The following is a 22,457-nucleotide window of genomic DNA, read 5'->3' on the forward strand; positions in this document are numbered from 1 at the left end:
CGGCCTCGGCCTGAGGCAGGACAAGACTACAACCCCCAGGAGGCCCTGCGCGGTCGGCGGTGGCGCGCGTGCGCAGTCGGGCCCCGCTGGGCCTCAAGGTGATGGTGGGGACGGGCGTTGCTGCACGTTGCCCTGACGAGCGAGTGCGCGGCAGCGGCAGCGGCAGCGGCACCGTTGGGTCAACCGCCGTCCGTTGCGTCTCCATGGCTCCGGGCCGTGAGGAAGAGCAGTAGCGTGGCCACAAGGTACCCGCTTGGCGTGGGAGGGGCCGCCGCCCCAAAGCGGGCGAAAAGCGGGTGCTGAGCGGGGCCGGGCGCCTCGCGGAGCCCCTCTGCGCGGCCGTCGGCGGCGGGGCCCGCCCGGGCTGCGCAGGCGCCGCCGGCGCTCGGGGGGCTGTGGCCTGGCGGCGGGGTGGGGGGTGGCAAGACCTGCACCTGTTGGGCAGGGGCCCCCCCCGCCGCACACGGGGTCCCGACGCCGTTCTTGCTCTCGCAGTGGCAGGGCATTGGGCCAGCTCTGACCTGTGGCTGCTGGTGTCCAGAGGGGACGGTCCTCTCGGAGGTGCCGGGCCCAGATGCGTGGTCGGAGTTCTGCGTCTTCCTCCTCGCTGTTTTCTCCTATTGCAGACTCTTGGGCTGCTTTGTCTTGCGTGAAAAATGTTGGCCGTGAGTCTCTTGACAGTTGTACTGTTAAAAGGCCCATAGTTAGCCTGCACTCCTTATGATGTTTCTCTCCCGAGACAGCTACACCTGCATATGTCTTGACTTTTTAGACTCTGCTTAAGGTGTTTATACAAAGATTTCGTGCTCTGATAAATGTTTTGCATGTTTCTTGGTCATTCACTTGTGGCATGTGACTAGTACAAGCAAAGGACTGCTTTCCCCCAATAGAGGAGCCTCAGATTTGAGAAATCTTGAAATTTTTGCTCCTCTTATCTGCTCATTAGTTGAATTCTCCTTTCCTGACCATCTCAAGCCTTCAGCACTTTCTTCTCTTACATTTTGCTGGACTAGCTTTGGAGGTCTCTGAATCCATAGGAGGCGGTGGGTGGCCAAACTAGGCAGAATCCTTTCTGCCAGCTTGCACAGCTTTAGGGTGTGCAGTATGAATCTGCTACTGGTAATTAGCTGGGGGAGTTATCCAGGGAATCAGATTGTTAGAAATCACAAGCCTTTATGATAAGACTGTTAGATCAGACAAGACATTTTTGACTTTTAGACAGGATGTGGATTTATGCCAGAGACTTGAAACAAAAGCCCTATGTGTTCAATGTCATTCACATCCGTTTCTGAAGTGCTTTCTACAGGCTGGCCCAAAAGAGAAACATAAACTTGGAAAGCAGCATGTTAAGTGTTGCAGCATTGCTTACCGAACCTAATCCTTAAGCAGACTCCAGCTGAAAGTATTACTTGACTTACCTAAACCCCAAGGTGTTACTGCTGTTATAAGTGTAAACTTTAAAATTTTGCCAAAATTACATGTTAGTTTAGGGAAATGCAGGGAGCAGGCTTCTAATTTAGTATATATATTGCTGCCTATGCCAATAGGTTTTTTTGACTTGCAGCTGCTTCTGTGTGGGGAAATGCATGCACAGAGGATATGTCCCCGCTGCCCATCTCCTCCAGTGAAGCTGACAGCAGGCGCTTACCTTCTTTTCTATTCAGAGTTGTTTGAGGTAAAAGGGACATGACTGCCCTCTCTGGCAGCACTGAAAAAGTGCACTCACTGCACTTTCAGAAGTATTTCCATCGAGGTGGAAAAATAATCATTCAGTGTTTTGGGTGGGTGGAGATCAGCTGGCTTGCACTTGGCAAAAACTGAGTAGGCAAATTCAGACTCTAATAGAGTATGTCAGGCATTTAAGAAGTTTAAAAAAGTTTGTCTATCCACGACTACCTACAAATCTGCTTCGCAGACCATAGTAGCTGGCAGGAAAAGATTTGATGTGATTTTTGTTTCTAAAAGGATCCATTTAATTTTGCTGCTGTAGTTGATTTCTTCTCCAGAGAAGCTGACGTGACTCTGTTTATGTGCACATTAAGAAACTGAGGTCTGTTTTTGTGAGACAGGGAATTCTTGATGTCCCTTTATCTCTAATAACTGGCCTCAGTTTGCATCTGTCATGTTCCTAGATGAAGCTCTGACTTCAGTGTTGGTCTTCAAGATAAGGACACAACTAGCACAATGGCAGAAGCAGAAAGATTATAGATTTTTAAAATGTCTGTGAAATTACTGGTTGAATCCATAACATTCCTTGCAGTCAGTCAGTTTTGCATTTTGGGAGGAAGATCCAACATAGAGTTCTAGTTGGTGTTGATACACGCTAAACCCAAATAGCTAAACTGAATGTATTTTGAAAATTAGATGCTGAAACAAATTCAACATCAACAAAACTTCAGTATTGAGAATGGAATAAAATTATTTAGACCTGGGTACAAAATATGATTGAAATCTTCCTGGACAGTAAGAATGCTTCAGAATTTGATAGGGCAAAAAACACACGTATATGCATGTTCAGTCCAACATGCCATCTCCTTACTAAGTCAAGAGTATATTGCTTCCAACCGTCAGGAGCATCCTGGTTTTAATGGATGTTAGCAGGCCAAATTGACTTGTCTAGGTATTTCAGTTCTCCCACCTTTTGTCTGTCTTGCTTAGTAAGCAGGCAGTTCAGGACAGAAATCGCCTCTCCTTTAAGGTACTGAGTTTATGCAGTAGGGCCTGGTTGGTGTCTAGATTCTTCTGCAGTGTAAACAGTAATGATCTGTGCTCTCATGAACTTTGTGTTCCCAAGAGATGTATTCCTCGTTCTCTCTCTGAACAGCTCCAATCCTTTCTTTCTACTCTGTCACTCAGTTCTCCCCCAGTCATCTTCAAGCTAGCTACCATAGTATGATTCAACAAAAAGTGAAAACTTCTTTATTATGCTTCCAGAGATGATGCTGCTTCTTCTAAACAAAGGCATTAAAATGTCTTGGCTGTTAGTGTGCACTGAAAAATAAAAGTGCCAGTTAGCTGGGCTGTATATTTCAATCCCATGGATCTGCTATTTGATCTTGTCCAAAACTGACCTTGACCATGCGTAACAGTTGTTACATAAACAAATAAAGCCAGAAGTTGCATAGTAGTGATTGTGGCTCTGGAGAGTTGTAACAGATAATCCTTCTTCTCTAAAACTACTTGGGTAGTCCGCTTTTGCAGCGGTGAGTCGGGGGAGGGAAGAGAACAGTGGTTATACAGTCAAATCCTCATGAACAAATTATGAGGAGCAACAGTAGGATTTTAGCTAGATGGGTTTTGTGGGTTTTAAGTAAAAACAAAATAAATACCTTTACAGCTGTTCTGTAAGTCTCTTCCAAAAGTAACTGATGGAAGAGTTGAATAAAATGTGAAGGCACTTTTATTTTTAACTGTTAAGGTAGTGCTTTGACCCAGGATTTGGCAGTCAGTTAACTGTCTGCTCTTCCTAACGTTTTGTGGATTTAAAAGCTGATTTTACTAATTGTAAGATTAGATGACATCTTTTTCTTCCCACTATCCCAGGCCATAGGATAATTCTTTCTGAAGAAGGATTTTTTTCTATATTGAAACACAAGCCTTGGCTTTTGTTGATTACAATTCCTAGAATGCAGTGTGCTTTCAAAGGATGCAGTGTCTCAGTCAAAGGATTCTTCCGAGTACAGTAACATGCTGAACTTGAACTTGTGTCTATGCCTCTTTCATATAGGATAGGCAAACATCTTTCAAGAGGTAGGTAAACGGTGGCTTCACCCTGCTTAATTCTTTTCTGTAATGCTGGTAGATCTTGTTGCTGTGTATAAAACATTCTGAGATTTATGTCTTTAGCATCATCCATATTGCTTTGATCTAGTCTTAAAATCTAGAATGGATAGTACAGGACTTGGAAAATTAATTTGCTTGCTGTTACTTCCCTTGAATGAAACGTGAGCAAATTTATTTAGGATTTGCTTCAAAAATATTTGTCATAGAATTTGGATTTACAGAGAACTCATTAAAAATAAACTTATGCAGTATGACTTTCCTCATTGAAAAGATAAACTTTTTATTCTGCTGTGCTGGTAGGTATACAGCTCTGCATAGTTTATGCTACCCTGTGATTGTAAATAATAAGGCATTTGAAAGTATCAGACAGCAGAGGTAGGTATGAAGTTGGATGGATAACAATTTTAATTTTGAGCATAATTTCCTAGGAACTTAAAGCCTATGGGGTCACCAGAGTTAGGAGGGAAAGTTGGGAGGAATGGGCAAGCAGATAATATTAAATAGTTTTGACAAAGGGGTAGAAATCACAGAATTTATGGATGCTATATGAAAGTAGTCAAGTAGAAGAAAGAGATCCTGTTGTGATGCTTCTGAAAAAATGTGTACAACTTAAATTCAGTCTTTAGCAAACAGATGAATATGCATGGCAGAGATATTGTGAATGCCCTAACTGCAGAAGGAACCCCACTTGAATTTCATGGATTTTTTGGACACCAGCATATTTAACCTTGTGACAAAAATCCATAGGAAGTTAATTTTCCTTCGTTCTGTTGTCAAGAATTCTTGCTCTTAAAGAGAGGGAGGGCAATATCTGAGACTAGCCATCTTCCTTGTTTCTGTCTTGCTAGTAAGTATTGCAGCAGACCAGACAAGGGCAAGAATAAGTTATTTTCCATAGCTACTAGGAATGATTTAAAAGAGGTGTTTTAGATACAGCAGATGCTGACTGGAAAGTCATCTTTTGGCTATATATTCATTCCTAAGCAATAGTAGTAGCAATATATAGGCCATGAACAGGGCTCATCAGCTTAAGCTCTGTTAGTCAGTTTGTGAATTCAGAGCTCCATGTTATGTACATGTTGTGTTTTTTAATAACTATCCAGTGCTTAGGGAGGTATCTCATAGTTTACATTCTACTGAAGGCTTCTCTACCCTGTCAGAAGTCTGCCATAACCTTCTAAGATGTCTCATACAAACAATAGTTCATTATGAAGTTAGATGATTTGGGTAGGTGTTACTGAGGAATTAATCCTGAGGACCCTATTCATGGTTTCATATTATGTACTCTTTCCTTGGCTCTGCAGTTAGAACTTTTTGAGGGCAAAAGGTAATGCCTGTCTTGGAATCATTAGCAGTTTTGTCCAAAATACAGGCTGACAGAGACCATGTCCTCTGAAGCTTGTACAGAGTTCACAGCCTGACTCTTATTTCTAGATTTGAACAGGTAGGTTTTCTGAATGGTGTGGAATCACTGATAGTGTCCTGTGCTAAACACGTGCCTGTTTTTCTCTTTAAAGTAAGTCCTCAAGCATATCAATAGAAGGAAATCCACTCACCATGAAGGTATTTCTGCTATTCATTATCAGGTTCTCTAAAAAATTCGATACTACTAGGATGGATAGAAAATCAAAACATCAAGTTATGTTTTTCTCTGTGGTTAATGATGATGTAATTTTTCTTAGCATTGCAGCTTGACTTCTATCCTCCTAGTTTATAAAAATCTTTTACTAGACTTTTAGGTTGGAGAAACTAATTCCTAGTTTTTAGAGCGGCATTACTATCTGCCTTTCCCACCTTGAAGGCAGTAAATATTTTTGCTGCTATAATTTGGTTTCCTTAGGACTCTCGTCCTGGTAGTGGCTCAAAGATTTGGTGTTACATGGGAAGGGACAAGTCAGAATGCTGCAGAGAGCCTTGCTGACTGCAAGGCTTCTGCTGGTACTTACATGATTGTCTGAGTTCTTTTGGGGCACCCCTTTGTAAGCTGAAAGGAAGCCCATGCAGGGGTTTGGTGGTATTCTCTCCTAAAAATACCTAGTCTGTTACTGAAGACCTGAGCAGGAGCCTTCCTGAGGTCCTATTATTGAAATTTTGTCAGAGTTCCTTCTGGCCTAAAGTCATTGCTCCGTGCATCTGGTGCTCTTTCAGACACTTGCAGTTTGTGTCATTTTGTCCTTTACATGGAGGGGGACATTAGCAACCATGTTCACCAAGCAAAGGATGCTGTAGAAGGAACTAAATTGAGTGGTGGGCAAGATTGTTTATCCACTCAGCGATCAAAAAATACCATTCCATGTAGAGAAGACCTTAGTAACAATAATGCTTTTTTCATAAGAACAGTCGCATTCACTTGTAGAAATGTTGGGAATAGCACTTACAAAACAATTAGATGAAGAGTGTGTTTTTGAGCATGTGTGCGTTCTGTAAATGTTATGATCGGCCTCTTCACACGTAATTTTTCAAGATTTTCTGATTGATACTACACATATTTCCCCATATGGGCAAGTCTGAATTCACAACAGAGAATTCAACACTGACTTTTGAATATTTAGAAAAGATTGATACTGGAAGTGGATTTCTGTCAACAGGATTCTGCTGAAAGCTGAACATTTTTTTGCTGAATAAATGACAGCTTTGCAGTGTTTGAAAATGTGAAATAAATGTAGTGAGGGAATAAAAGAAAATCTTGAATCTAATGCTTCCACTGTGAATTCTGTTCACATTGAAATTGATATTTTTGCAGTTTGGAGCTTTTATGTATATTGCTAGTTTGTCAGGCTTCAGGGTTTTTTTGTAAATGTGTTTTCTGAAAGTCTTAGAAGCACTTTTAGTGAATTTGAAAGGTTACTTGTTACTTCAAATATCTTGCATTTAAATTGTTACAAATCACTTAATGTAACAATTACATTACAATTAGTGCTATTGATTGCAATTAAATTATTGAGGGCAGGGACACAGAACTATGAGACAAGACAGTGTGCAAAGAGCTGAGGGAGCAAAATGACATTTACCAAGGCCAGAAAGTAAATGGTTTTGGAAGCCACAATGCAAAATGAGGGAGAAGGCTGCACAAAGTTGATACTGAGGTCTAAATTTAAGCATATTCCAAATTCTTTTGTTCAGCTTTACCTTCTAAAATTACTCAAGAGAAAGTATTTGAATACCTGTACTCTTATTTTATGGTCTGGTCAAAGGCTGAACTCTGTTAGGGTTAGCACAAATTGTTGTAGTAAAAGTTACAATATTCTCAATGTGTTTGCAGTTTTCATTACTCCTTGCAGGAATAAATGCTTGATTATAACTTCAAGAGCTGCTTAATTTAATTATTATAATCTAAATTTTATATGCCAGTGAAGTCTTAACTGATCGGAAATATTATGAATCCAAAAATGAGCTTGCATATTGGAATCCGAACTGTGAGCTCAAAAATAAGTTTGCAGGAAGTCTTGAGCAAGCTGGAGTTCAGTTTTGTCTGTAATCTTTTGACTGTTATTGATGGTTTTGTTGGTGAAAAGAGATGTGCATGGAAGTAGCAGAGCCTGAGAAAAGAATTATCTGAACCCTGAACATAGAAGTAATAGTCATGTTTCTAATGTTTTCCAGTGTGTGTTGAAGTGCAGAGTCAGAACTCTGTGAGATACTTGGTGAAAGTTGAAAGGTGTGAGGAATCTACCAGTTGACAGTTGGATGAAGTGTCTTGGAGACAGGTAAAACTGAAATCATAATCAGTTTTCAGTAATCATAATCTATTTCAGTAAAGTATAGAAAAGTGATATGTACTTGTTAGTCACCAGTTCTGATTGATTTTTTTTTTTTTTTTTTCCCTCCCAAGGGAGTTCAAAGCCATAGATAGGAAACTGCTGGCATTAGGCTTGCTTCTCTAAACTATCTTTTGCAGCCCTTCTGGGTTATTTAGTAGAAACTTCCCACTACTTTGCCAATTCTGCCCCCCATGTTAATGGTTGAAAACCCTCTGAACAAAAGCACTGGTGTTTTGAGGGGAATGAGCTGATGGTACGTTGGAAAATATAAGGATGAAAGAAGCTATTAGTGGTTGCTTGGGAAAACATACAACCAAAGAAGTGAGTGGAAAGGAGAGAGAACTTGATCTGGGAGGAACAGAGGATTTTATTATTATAAAGTAATAAACAGAAGGGCAAAATGATAAGTGAATGAGTACAGTCCCTCCTTTGAACTAACAAAGTAGTTTTTTTTAACCTTTTTAGCATAGATATGTTTGCCTGTTTTTGAGGAGGGCTTGATTAACCTCTAAAAGCATAACTTTCCAACTTGCTTCTTACAGTCACTTGTGTGTAGAGTGACAAATGGACAAAACCCCCAATTGAATGGCACTTTAAAAGGCAGGTTGTTTTGTTTGTAGATCTGTTTCCTTATCAGTGTTTCTCATATATTTGTTTCTTCTACTGAGAAAAAGAATGATATGTACAAATTTTTATAACTGAAAATAACATATGTACTGTTGCCCTGTCACCTTTCCCTCCCTGGCTGATCCCTGCTAGCGTAAAGCACCTATTACTTTGTTTAAAAATTAATTCAGGTTGTTAAGACTGATCTGCTTGGAAAATTGGTCACTTGTGTTAAGATCCATCCTTGGATTTTCCAGGATGATTTTTTTCCCCTCCCTCAACATCTGCCTTTTATGGAGCTGCAACCAAAGCAGATGATCATCCAGCAGATTTACACTTGTTGGGAGGAATGTTTGTGGTGAAAAGAGCTGCTAATTAGACCTTTGTAGTGTTAGTGTATGAGGTGTATTTATGTAAAAAAAACAGTAGAGGGCAGAATGAAACTTCTAAAGGAAAGAATCCAGCATAGATGTTCAATACTGCAAAGCTGGAATAGGGAGTTAATGAGGTAGACTAGCACCAGTCAATAAAAGTATAGTTCTGGAGAGCAGAAAGCGCTGTAAACAATTATGATGTTTTATTTTAGAAGAATTAGAGAGATAACATTCATAATTTTACATCACGCTCAATAGATGGAAGCTTGAGATCTGATGCCTTTCAAAAGAGAGAAAAAGGAGGATACCCCTGTCACATTTGATTGGAAGCAGGTTAGCTGTTAAGCCTCCTATTTAGCATTCCAGATCTCTAACTCAACACGTAGACATTACATAAGGTTTTCCTGCTCTATTTACCTTCTGAAACTGAACATTTAGGATTTTTAAAGCACTGCAAGAACTTTTCTTCTATTTAAAGCTACTTTTTGTTCTGCTTTCTAATATTTAAGTATCAGATCATAGTACTAAAGATTGCTGTGTACATAGGGACCATGTCTGAGGGTTTATTCTACTTTTGTGACCTCAGTAGGTTTATTTTACCAGAAATGTATGACTAAATTTTAGTAAAAATAAGAGTAGCTTAGATAAAATAAGGGTTAAAAGGTGGTTGTTACTACTGTTCTTGTATCCATACTGCACTGTAGTAATATCAGAAATTAAAAAGTAATAGCAGAGCATTTACTGAGTGAAGCTATTGTAAGATTAGACATGATGGAGGTGGAATGGGGCTAATGTTTCAGGATAATTTGTCTACAAGAGTTTATCCTTGCATTGTGTTTTGATGAGATGATTCTGACAAAGGTTTTAATAAATTTGCCATGATTTATTTTGCATTACTGCCTTTACCCTCAAATGTAGGGTGATAATTTTTGGGACTGCCCTGAATGGTTGACAAGATCAGACAGATAGTGGTACCAAAACTTCAGATTACAACCAATTTCATAGTTTAGAATAAATAACAGATTGTTCCAGGGACATTGCGGATGTAACTAAGGTCAAAACGTGAATTCTACATGTTCATTCAGATACTGTCGAGGTACCAATACAGAGAGTAAAAAGTGCAAATACACTACCTTTTCACATCCATAGAAAGTAACTGCATGCTATGCTGAACCATTTGAGTTACTAGGAGATTTATAGTTAGTTGTATTTTACACAGAATTTCAAAAAACAGTGATGCTTTGCATGTATTGCACTATTGTTAAGATGCTTTTAAAATGTGTTCTCAGCTTCTATGCAAGCCACGTATGTTTTCTGTTCAATTATGTCTACCTTGTTTTGTTTTATTAGCTTTACGTTTGGCAAGGTTTTTTTAAGACTATACTGTCAGTAAGTTCTTGAAAGGAACAAATTTAAGTATGACAGCAAGTTTTAAGGCTTTAAAAAAATTATACTTACTAAAACTTTGTAAACAAGCCCAGTTTATTAAGCTTTACAGAGTAGTTTAGATGAGATCTCTACTTTTTTTTTTTTTTTTTTTTTTTTTTTTTTTTTTTTTTTTACATCCTTTTCATGCAAAGGTGAGCTTAAACAGATTTCTGAAAACTTGGTTTGTGTCCTTCAAAATTGTATTGTATATGCCACACCCAAGCCTCAAAGTTTTCTTGTCATTTTTAGTGTAAAATCAAGCATGTAAATTAATTTTCTGATTTCATAGAATGGTGCCTTGGGAGTGGGAAAGGCTTATGGATTTTGAGTGGGAAATCTCCTGTGGTATAATTAATGTTTTCTTTTTAAATACTAGCAGAACAAATGAATCTGTTTTAAAACCATCCATATTTACATAGTGTATCCAGAGCGATTCTGATAAACTAAGATGAGAAAATAAAGCAGTACAGTTTACATATCCTCAATTCCCTCAGATGGTTTCTGACCTCTTTTTTTAGAAGAGAACTTAAAGATGGCAAAAACTTCAGTGTAAGTCTACCACCATTCATTCTGTCTTTCTCTTTCTCTCTTTTGTAGCTCAAAATTCGTTAATTGTAACAGGATAACTGTTTTTAAATAAATTACCCTGAGAAAGTTTCTTCTGACTGCATCTCTGGCATGACTTCTCTTTCCTACAGCAGATAGACTGTTCTAGGCTACACTACCTTCCACCTCTATTGGCCTGGCTTGTTACCTGTACATTTTCCAGTGATCTCATGTTTCTTTTTTGCTTGAATTGTTAGCACATATCCAAAATGATCAGTTTGTGATAATCACCAGGACCCACTCTGTGGCATGCTGACACTCTGTTGTCCTCAGGAGGAAAAGCAAGTCTAATCTCTACTTCCTAGTAGCGACTGGAATGCAAAGATCTAGCAGAACAAATGCAAGAGAGGGGATACTCCTGGAGTAATCAGTTTTATGCCAAAGCTGATCTAAATTAAAAGAGAAGTACAAAAGTTCCATAAACAAAACCTCTGGCATTGTAAGGAGAAGTTAAATTCTGCTTTTGTTCAAGAGGCCACTAGAGCACTTCCTTTATGTTAGAGGGCTTGTTAATAACTTGTCATGGAACAGACATGCCTTCAGAAACTAAATGGATATCCAAGAATCCCAACAAGGAGCATGCCCTGAACAGCAAAGATCTCTTCAGCTCAATTTACAGCCAGCTGGAGATACTAGTAAATAGTCAGCCAGAATATGACAGCACTGAAGAGGAAACCTTACCCCAGAAGTGTTATGTATTGTTTCATATTTTGTCCTAGTACATCTATTGAGTTACTGACCATGTGAGCAGAGAACAGCTATATCTGTCTTTAGTCCTCTCCATGTTGTGTGTGGTGGTTGGGTTTTTTTGGTTTGTTTTTTTTTTTTTTTTTTTTGGGGGGGGGGGGGGGATATTGAAGACAAACCTAATACAGAAATTGAAGACACTTTAAAACGGATTTTTTTTCCCACCCTAAAAATATTCTCGTGCCACAAAGCACCATTTTTTTTCCACCGTATTTTTTTAAGTTTCTAGTTTCAATCCTTTAGCTGCATCTGCAGCATCATACAAGAGCAGAAAAAAATTAAAATACACTAAAACATTTAAGAAATAACTTCTTAAAAGTGACTGGGTGCAATTGCAGATAACATTTAGGTTACTGTCTTGACTTCCTTAGAATTTGAGGGGTTTTTAACAACTAGAAGTTATATAGGCAATCATATGACTTGTATAACTCCAGTAATTTGCTGGAGAAAGTATTGTATTTAGAAAATAATATTATGCAACAAATTTGTAGACTGACAGTTTCTTCTGCTGCATGTGGGGAGCACAGGATACTAGGAACTTCCTTTCACTAATCCCAACTTAAAGGACAGATTGCTTCTGTGTTCTTCTCATGTTTTGGAAGGATGAAACAACTACAGTTTCATGTTTCTTGTGAGCTGCAGCCGCATTTGTGTACTTTGAGCTGTCTGCTCTGTTTAAGATTTTCTTGTAATGTTGAGCCAAGTAATTTTTTAAAAATTACAATTGAGCATCTGCACCCATCTCTTCTTAACAATATTCATTTCTAATAAAATCAGTTTACAAAGTACATGCTATGTTAATCTGTTACTTTAATCTGTTATTTTATTCATTTGCCTTTCCTACACTCTGCTGTCACCATTTTAAATATAACACTTTCTTTCTCTAGGTGCATAGTGCTATTCAGTAGTAGCACCCTCTCCAACTTGCTGACGTTTCAAAAGTTTCTCCTTTGTTCATTACAATGTGCAAAATAAAGCAAGTACCTGTAAAATACATTAGAATCTCTTGGAAATTTATAGTCTTGTTATGAAAAACCTGTTTTTGTTTGTTCTTCCATATGTAGCACTATCATTTTGGACTCATATTTTAACCTTTTCTTATCTATCAAGTATCTAGCAAAAAGCTTCCCAAAGCAGAGGAACAAGAGATAAGCTGATTCTCATAATAATAGCTAGAATCATACTATCATCTATGCTTCTAACATTCAGGATTTACCCCTGACAGCATCTTCCCTTTGACCAGCCAGGTCTTGCATCATGGAGAAATGCTTTAGTTAGAGTTTCAAGTCTATCTAGTGAGAAAGGAGCAAATAAATGGCGTGTCTTATCAGTGACCCTGGTAATGCCTCTACTTCAAAGCCATCAGTGACACTTTGATTATTGTTATGTTTCATGATATACTGCACTTAATTCTGTGAGCAAAGGCCTTGAAACTCATTTACCAATCACCAGTACGTTAGCTACTGACTAGTCAGTACTGAAGCGATAGTAATGTCCACCTGCTTCTTATTCTCTTACTTTTGGGGGAGTTCTGGAAGCCATTTCATATCCTAATGTTCTGCAGCAGTAGCAATTAATCAGAGGCTTGGTACAATGTTACCTTTGTGCCATCAAATAGATGCTGGACAGCAAAACCTAGAAGTAGTACTCTGAGAAACGCAAATGGTGGGAAAACTCAGATACAGCTGTTCAGTTTCCTTTTGCCTCTTGCCATCAATTTCTGTACACAGAATGACAGTGATAATTCTCACCTCCTTCTAAGGCTGTTGGAATGCAGAATCCTGTTAATAACAATAATGAAACAGAATCAGAGTGGTCAGCATCATTTCTTCCATGCTGTATGGTGACAGTTTTCAAAGCTTGTTTGGAACGGGTATTTTTGGATAGGATACCATCCACTGAAAGCGAGGTGAATTGTGAGATACAGTGGAAGTCTGACTCAGGAGCTCCTGAATTCCCATAGATGGGTAGTTATCCATGCTGAGTCTGCTGGCTGGGTATTGTGGATGCCTGTTTGGGGCAAATGCTCAGAATGCTGTGCACTACTAGCTGAGAGGGGAAAGTAATCCTCTGTGGAGAGTGTTATTCCCCAGGAAAGTAGTAAAAGTGGTAACAGTTGCTTTTTCCCAGTTTATTGTTATTTTTCTAAGTCAGTAAGGTGGTTGGTGCACAACAGCACCATCTTAACACTTTTATTTGAATGTTAGTATTTCCATCACTTTTTGTTTTGAAAAACAGTTGCATTTGAATCTAGGAACACAGCAAAAACCTCTGCTTCTCATAAAATCAGAAATACAACAGGCAGTTTCTACTTCTAGTGAATTCTTGCAGGTACCTTGGCACAGACTGACTTGCTGAGAGGCAGTACCTCTAGTTGATTTACTGCTTTATAAGCAGCAGTACTCCTTGGCACCCACTGAGTTTATAATTCAGCAGGAGTCAGTAACAGCTTCCTTACATAGAGACAAGAGGCCACTTCCACCTACATGAGGCAATACCTTCTCTGTTGGTGTGAATTCAGCAAAAGTGGGTGTCTGTGCTTCACACGCAGAATAGAGAGGTTTCTGGGGAGTCCAGAACCATTCTTCCAGTCTTTTCCCCCACATCAAACATCGCAGTTATAGCGTAATGGTTGCAACAAATATATCTATAAAACATAGGTAGAAATTTTCCAACAGACTGCTTTTGGATTATACAGCTTTTATCACTTGGAAAGAGGCAGTAGTTCACAGTTAAGGAACTTTAAGCTACCCAGAAAAACTCTGTCATTAGCCTGCTAGTATCCAAAGGGGAAATTACACTGATGCCCTTTTCAGGAAGCAAGGTTTCAGACTGACCAAAAATCTTCTCAGTACTTTTTTGCTGTTTTGTCTGTTCCTGTTTCTCTAAATGTGCCTTTTTTTCTACTTTGGCAGAGTCTTCAATATGTTCAAGAAATACATTTGAAAGGTGGGGAATTAGCAGAAGAAGAAAAAGTTTTCGAAGATCAAAAACTTATACGTCTTCTGTTGTATATCTTTAAAGTAATAAAGGGTGTGTAAGATTTTATATTTTTTGAAAATTGTTTACATTATGAAGAATTTATCTTTTTCAACAGCCTAGACAAATTCACTATCGAAACACTTGACTGACATATAGCTAAGGCTATTGCTGAAGGGGAAGGCAGATATGAAGATCATAGTGGAGTTGAATTTAAACTTGAATGATTTCTAGTTTGGATGAGGAATTGTTATGGTAATAAAAGATCTAAAAACATCAGAAAGATTGAAAGTTGTAAGGTAACTAACTTAGCTGGCCCTTGTGACACAAAATCAGTCAGTGGTGCTTTTCTTGGAGGGAAGGAAATGTAGTAGTTCTGTAACTTGTGGTCATTGTATAAATGAGAGAGAGTTAGCATTGTGTTCATTAGTTCATAGTTTGCCAATATGTGGAAGAAAAAACTTCTCTATCTATACATGCCAAACAAAATTCTTTTCTCTGTTTTGTGTGAAATATGGTTCTTTTGAACTTTCAGAAATAAGTTAGGTATTCAAAATCAGAAGGCTATCAGGGCTGTCCACAGTTTTAAAATAATCTTTTCATTGTTATATTTCTGAAATTGCAGTGTAGATTTGCTCTTGTTAATACTTGATATGCCACAGCACCATCCCCATGCTTTGCAGGCTGTTGTCGTTAGGTTTGTTACTGTTAAGACTCCATTGATTTTACTGTGTGAATTTTTACTCTTACAGTTCAGAACAGTATAGAATATTAAAAAGAATACTGAATCTAAGAATGCATTGACACCAAAATATAGTTTTAATTATATTACAGATACTATTCTCTCTTCAAGAGCATCCCATAATTACTAAAACAATTTAGTGAGGTCACGCTACATTTATTTAGGCTGGAAGTATCACTTGAACTCTCAGTTGCCACTAAAAGTGGAGCTTCAAGGGTAACTCTTCAACAACTGTACCAGATTAAGCAGATGAAAGCAATGCTTACCACTGAACATCTAAACATGGCTTTAGAGAGCAGAATGAGCATTTAACTGTGAAGGGCAGAGTGTGTTAAGTAAAAGGGGCCATTTTAATTCAGAATACTGAAGAAGTGAGATCTGAAATGATTTGCTTAATCCTAGAAGATAAGAAACTGAGAATTTCTGTAAAGCAAGATAAGGGAAACCTTTTAAAATAGCTGAAGAATTAGCGCTGCTTGCCCTGAAATAGAAAGCAATTTAAATTTGGGGGATATTTTAGTAGTATTAGTAGTAGTACAAGTAGTATTGAAGCAATTACAAATAAGATTATTGAAATGCAATTTGTTCACTCTGTCCCTCTTGTTTTCTTTCTGTAGGAACCTCAGGCACACTTCATCAAAATGCAGAGGAGCGTATTACAAACAGCATCGCAGCTGGCACATGGGACATGTTTGTTTTTTTCCCCCACTAATATCTTTCAGTGCTTAAAAGAACAATCAGTCTCATCTAAGGTTGGATGCAAAGTGATTTTGGCACTGGGCCCTCCTAAACGAAGTCACCATGCAGGTGCAGCACTGTTTGCCTCAAAGAAAAGTGTATTTTCATCCCAGCCAGCAAACACTCCTCACAAATTACCAGAAGACAGAAATGCTTTGACTTCAGCCAATGATATACCCAAACAGAGCCCTGTAGAATCAGACTCTTCAGACCCTGATCCATTACAAGACAAATCAATTAGTCTTTTTCAGCGATTCAAGAAGACTTTTAAACAGTATGGAAAAGTCATGATTCCAGTGCATCTTTTGACTTCCACTGTATGGTTTGGATCCTTTTACTATGCAGCCATGAAGTAAGTTGATGTTTTGTTGCAGTGCCCAATACTGCTGTTAAATTAAGACCTACTTTCATAGGTGAAAAGCAAGAATTTCTGCAATATAAATTGTTATTACATGTCAGAAAGTGCCTCTATATGTAATAGGGGAAGGAGGCTGCATTTTTAACTAAAGCCCAGGATTGATATTCAAAATATATAAGATTCGTGAGTGTCATGTAAGTACTATTAACATGCAGTTATTGCTGTATACCAAATACTTTGTTAACATTTGAAGGAATGCAAATCTCCCCAAAATAGACGTGGATGTAAAGAGTGTGGAACTGATCAGTAATCTGTCACAAGGTAAAGGTAGTGGTTTGTACTTGTGATTATGAATTGCTAGATGAGATCTGTGTTCTTTTTTGGTTTTGGACTTCAAAGGTATATCATCACTTCCTCCCCTCTAACCTCAGTCTGCCTCCATCACTGGTCTTTCAAATCTTTCACTTCACTCTGAGTTCTTTTCACTAGCCATGTGGTTTTTTTCCTTTTTTATTTCTGTTTCCTGTCTTTCCTGCTATGCCACTGAAGAAGTTACTACTGTGGGCCACACTTTTGAATTGAAAAATATTTTTTTGCCAGATATTTAGTTATGTATATTACATAGTTCTAATTTTAGTTTCTTTCTTTCAGCTATAGTGTGTGCCAGATGCCGTTTTGGAAAATGGCATTTATTAGAAAAAAGAACTACAACAGCTATGAGCTGTTATTTCAGATGAAAGAGCTTTTATCCATCTGCAAATGGTTTGCAAAATCTGAGTAAATGTTTATCTCTGGATTGCTAGTGTTGTATATTTAATAATAGAAAGCATGAAACAATGGCAGTTTGTGGTGGCAAGGATGGGGCTTTGATATCAGAATGCCTTACCACACAAGTGTTTGTTTTAGTTACTCTAACCAGCTGGCATAATTGCCCTTTCTAGGAGCTATAGATCCAAATGTCATTCTAAATTTAGCTCCTATCAGAGGAATAAAGGTCTCGAGCTATTAAAATATTTTACTTTAGGTGAATCCAAGTTTATGCTCACATCCAGACATTCCAGATTGAGTATAGTTTGGTTTTCTTGAAATACTTTAGCTGCTAAAATACATATTTGACAAATGAAAGCAACTGAAATAATTGGAAACTAATTATAACAAAGCTTCAATGTGTCACACTGGAGGAGCAGCACCTCTTGAAGTGAAAAATAACTTTCAGAATAACTGCTCATGATACAAGATTAAACCCTGGTTGTTTATTTAATAACACTGAATAATGCTGTCTTTCAGATTTTATTAGGTTTTATTTTATTTTCTGCTCTGAGGACAGACATCTAGCTTGTAGATTATGTAGCTATTAATAAATTACTGCCCATTGTTGTTCCTGATAATAAAGTGATCACATGCACAGAAGACTAAAATGCTTAAAATATTTGCTAGAAACAGATAGTAATACAACATTCCTGAATATTGGAAAGTCAGGTCTTCCATAACTGCATGTAGCTTTCCCCTGTAATGTAAAGAAGGACTCTTTTTCTTCAGTGTTCCTGTTGGTTTCCCTGGTTTTCAAGTAGAAAGAAACTGTGATACGAGCCCCCTTGGCCCATCTTGCTCCCTTGTATTGACCAGGTAGAACAGATGGGCAAAAAAGCCCTGAAGTCTTGTGAATATAGCAGTCCCTTCCTTTCCTTTGCCAGATTCCATTTGTTCAATATATTTAAAAGGGAATGGAAGACTCTGGGTTCTAGACTTCTGGGCATGCTGCAGATTAGTCCAAAACTTAAAAAGAAAGAGAAAAGTTCTTTTAAGGCAAAACATATTTTGTTCACACCAAGTTTAACCTGCACAACGGGAACCAAAGTAGCTGTCTTCCCACCACTGTATCTACTTACCTCCAAACATAGTAGGCTGGGACACAAGTTATGCTAGCAGCTGCTCAGCCCAACAGTGATAATGTGAATGGCTCATTGCTAGGGGTAATGCTGAAAAAATATTGATTTATCTATATGACCAAGAATATAAAGCTTGTAAGTGTATTGTTTAGATGAAAAAAAATTTTGCTATCAAATTACAAAGTTTGTATGACTGAATATAAGAATGTAAATGGTACTGTAAATCACTGTTCAAGTTTCAAATGACACCCTATTCATTTTCAATTTTTTTTCTCTTTGATAGAGGAGTGAATGTTGTTCCATTCCTAGAATTGATTGGCTTACCAGACAGCATAGTAAACATCCTGAAAAATTCCCAAAGTGGAAATGCACTAACTGCATATGCATTGTATAAAGTAAGTATAATAATAGCTTGTAAATAAACTCCATCTTGCCTGGTGAACTAAACAGGGTTTATTTGTTTAGATCAGAAAGAATTAATGCTGTTTTCTCCATTTCATAGTTATAAATATTTCAGTATTCATTCTTGTAGTAAAAATAGTCACATGCAAGTTGATATGGGCTCTGTATAACTTTAAGGAGCCCATCTGTATTTTTAAAATAACTGTTTCATTTGCTGCCAAATGGTTGTCTGCCCTCAGAGATTTAATTACAATTAAGTTTTTCCTCTATATCCCTTACGTATAAGCAGGGGTAAAGAGGTACATTTTAAATACTTCGTGATTTTTCAGATAAAAGTACAGGTATTTTTTTCCTCGAGGATTCTTTAGTTTGTCTTTCTGCCTTAGTTCTTGATTGTTGTTGAGGACTTTCACTGTCCACTTGATTTAATTACTTGCAGTCAGGTTTGGGTATCATTTTGGCTTTACGTGTGCACAGTCCATGCTTGGGAAACTTTAAAATGTCAGACGTTATGCAACAAAATGAAATGCTGTCTCCACTTGCAATACATCCTGATTGGTGTCTGAAATGTGATGTTCTTCTTATCCGTTATTTATAGGGGTTATTTTCCCAAACAAAATGCGAAAGCACTAATTTTGCCAATTGTTCCTATGCCTAAAGGAAACCAATATATACATGTGGTTAAATGTAAAGATTTTATTATAGCTGGGAGATCTGGCAATATTGAAAGAAACTTTCAAGATGGGGAAGCAGTAGAAGAGGCTGCAAAGGAAAGATTGTGCAGGCTTTATCTTTGAAGTTCTGAAAGAACTGGTTAGTCTAATCTATCTGGAGTAACAAACCTGGTTCACTGTGTTCAGATTGGCTGACCTCTCAAGGTCTCTTTTAGCTTTAGTTTTCTATATGCAGTTCCTATATTTGGACCCAAAGTTAGATGCCTGTACTCTTATGAATTTTGGAATTTAAAGCATATCCTGTTGTCAGTATTTCCTGTTTGCTTAGATGGCTTAATGTTCACAGGCTGCCTGTTCTGAATTGCGTTCTGAGACACCTAATGCTCTTTCCACAAGCTGCAGAGGGAGTTTTTTTAAAAAAAGAAAGCATAATGCCTGCATTAGTTTTTTCAGAAGGATACATTCTCCAGAAACACATACCTTTTATTTAAAGTACTGTAAATCGGTTTATTTCCTTTTGAATTGAATTTGTAGTATGTGACATTGCTGGCCAAAACAAAATCCTAATATTAAAAATACCTTTTCTGAGATACTTTCCTGTTTTTTTTCATATGGTGTGTTCTTTGGTTTCTTTAAGATTGCAACTCCTGCCAGATACACTGTGACTTTAGGAGGAACATCCATCACTGTCAAATATCTACGTAAAAGTGGCTACCTGTCCACACCACCACCAGTAAAGGAGTATCTGCAAGATAGGATGGAAGAAACAAAAGATAAAATTACAGAGAAGATGGAGGAAACAAAGGACAAAATTACAGAGAAGATACAGGAAACCAAAGATAAAGTTTCATTTAAAAAAATAAAGGACTAGGAAAGATGCTTAATTTTTGGATATATCAAGCTTAGCACTTTAACCCTTTGAGGCAGGAGCTACAAAGTGCACTTCTGAGCTTTCATTTTTATTGTCTGGAGACTACAATTGCTCTGTGGATTAAAAATTTCTGTACATTCACCAAGGCTAAAGTTCACTGTGAGAGGATAGTTGTAAGAAAACTTTTCATTTATGAAAGCAAAAATGAATCTCAGACTAGAAGTTCATCTGTCCATTGGTTAATGCTGTCAATACTTCTTCCCCATTTTTTCCTGAAAAATGAAGACGTGTCTTCCACAAGCCACCTTTCTACTCTTGCCCCATTTTAATGCATAATTATTATTCCATCAGAATTAATCTTCCATTACACAAGAATGAAGATTTATCTACTGGGGAAGACAATATATTTTGGGTTTCAGAGTATGTGTAGCCAGGCCTCTTTAGCCGTTGTCATCTCTCAACTCAGAGACAGACCATTATCACAAATACTGCACATGAAGGAATCAGTGGATTAGCTACTGTGGCTGTATAAATTGTAACAACTACATTGACTTCAGCTGAGCTTTGACAGTTTACAGGTTGAAGATATAAACCTTTGCTGGAAAGTGTCTTTTCAGAAATCTCTCAACTGAAAGGGATAGGAAGATGAGTAAATCACAATAGCCATATTGTCAGGTATACTTTTTTTTCCCCTAAAGTTGATTTACAATAGAAGCTTATTAAATAAAATGAATCAATAATTGTATATTAAAAACTAGATTTTTTTAAATTATATTAAAGCTTACAAAACTGTTCTATTTCATGGTAGCCCTACACCAATAAAAAATACTCAAAAGGAGAACTTGACTTACTTTACTTGATTAACTGGTATTCTAATGGGTTCTTTAAAAAGAATTCTATTCTTTTTAAAAACATGAAAAGTTAGAGCTAAACACAAAAGTTCCCCCTCCTAGTCAAGAATCCCCTAGACTTCAGAAGAACAGTTTACCTAAAATAAGCATAACTTCTGTGAGACAGTGATCACAGTCTGCCAGACTTTTTCCCTCTAGATGTTCTTAGGAAAAGCAAATACTTTCATTCAGAGCTGAAGGTTGAAATGCTGTATCAGACATAAACGACTAAAGCTGAAACTGCTCTATTGACTTGTGCAGGCAAACTTCTCTTGTTTTTATTCGAATTTAGGCTGAATTAACTTTTTTTTTTCCTATTTCTATTACAGACCTCACTTTCTAACAAATCTCTGCATGCTTTTTTAGAAGGGTTTTTTTGCAGGGTGATACGGGGGATCAACAGGGTTGGACCTTAGAGTTGTCACTGACTAAAATAAAAGAACATAGCTGATCAAATATCAGCTTTGCCCCAGTCCTGTGCTTTCAGATGAGTCATTGAGGGCCTGTGCATGTTTAAGTGGGTTGAAATTTGTTAACTTAATTGTGCAAGATTGATTACATACTTGTCTGCTGCTGTCCATGTCAAATGGTAACTGCAATCTAATGCCTACCTCACAGGGATGTTGTGAGGAATAATCATTGTATGTTCAGTGCCCTGAAGATAAAAAGTGCCATGTTTCTTTAGAATATTAAAAAATAATTCTCTCTAACGGTGAACTCTTATGCTGTTGAGATAAGCACTACTATCAGATTGGAGTTAATCAGATGTTTTTTCTCCTATTTTAGTATCTTAAATTTTTGAAGTAATGCTCAGACACTGAAAATGTTAACTTACAGTCATGTATTGCTGCAGAGTTAACTTATCTTACCATCTGAACTGTTGGAGTTCCCTGCATAAAAGCCTCTTACGCAAATCGAGTCCTGTGCATTGGAGTAGTCATATTAAGCTGAGTTGATGTAGGAGTGAGACTTTAGTGGACTAGTAACCTACTCTCTTTACAGGCAGGAAAATAGAGTAACCCACCTTGTCTTCCACTTGTTTTTGTTTTCTGCCTACCAGGGATGATGAACCAAATCTCATCCAGTTTTCTAAGCAAGAATCCTGAGCTCACTTACCTTAATACAACACTGAGGGACATATAACAGTGATTTTGGCAATGAGGAAGATTCTGTCTACCATGTGGCAGCTAACAGCTTATAAAGAGTGTGGCAGATTTATCGACTTTGGGATTCACGTCTGTTTTGCTTTTTGTTCTTCTAGCACTGTGGCATGTTTGGCTCAAGTCAATGCAATGTTAAATCCTACATGTGTTTCCTGATTTCCTTAAAAAAAAAAAAAACTTTCAGAGCTCAGTTTCCTAGTCCAAGTCATAGCATTGGGGGGGGGGGGGGGGAAGGAAGGTGAACTACAGTGCAGAGGTGGGAGCAAGCAGAGGGGTCAGGAACCACTTTAAAGAGGTACTTCAATGCTAGCTTCTAGTGTTTCCCTCTAAGTCTAAGCCACTGTTGCCACTGAATTCTGTATAACGTGAAGCTATAGCCTAACCGAATGCTTCAGGCTTTAAACAGTTAAAAATAAGGCCTTTGGAAAGCTAATCTTTAAGCATAG

At 37.9% G+C, this 22,457-nt stretch overlaps 1 protein-coding gene across 4 annotated transcripts; it reads left to right on the plus strand.

Annotated features, from left to right (window-relative positions):
- Positions 1–50: 50 nt before the first annotated feature.
- On the plus strand, positions 51–21,766 carry FAM210A (family with sequence similarity 210 member A). 4 transcript variants are annotated; one of them, XM_026094303.2, is made up of 6 exons: positions 52–245; positions 7,387–7,490; positions 14,221–14,338; positions 15,644–16,116; positions 18,295–18,406; positions 19,725–21,766. In XM_026094303.2, the coding sequence occupies exons 4-6, from the start codon at positions 15,668–15,670 to the stop codon at positions 19,956–19,958; spliced, it is 795 nt and encodes a 264-aa protein (XP_025950088.1). In that variant the 5' UTR covers positions 52–245; positions 7,387–7,490; positions 14,221–14,338; positions 15,644–15,667; the 3' UTR covers positions 19,959–21,766. The 4 variants fall into 4 exon arrangements, with proteins under 4 accessions (XP_064363228.1, XP_025950088.1, XP_025950090.1 ...); XM_026094304.2 differs by lacking the exon at positions 52–245 and adding an exon at positions 3,617–3,750; XM_026094305.2 differs by lacking the exon at positions 7,387–7,490.
- Positions 21,767–22,457: the final 691 nt, after the last annotated feature.

This window comes from Dromaius novaehollandiae, chromosome 2 (genome assembly GCF_036370855.1).
Source record: "Dromaius novaehollandiae isolate bDroNov1 chromosome 2, bDroNov1.hap1, whole genome shotgun sequence".
Lineage (NCBI taxonomy): Eukaryota > Metazoa > Chordata > Aves > Casuariiformes > Dromaiidae > Dromaius > Dromaius novaehollandiae.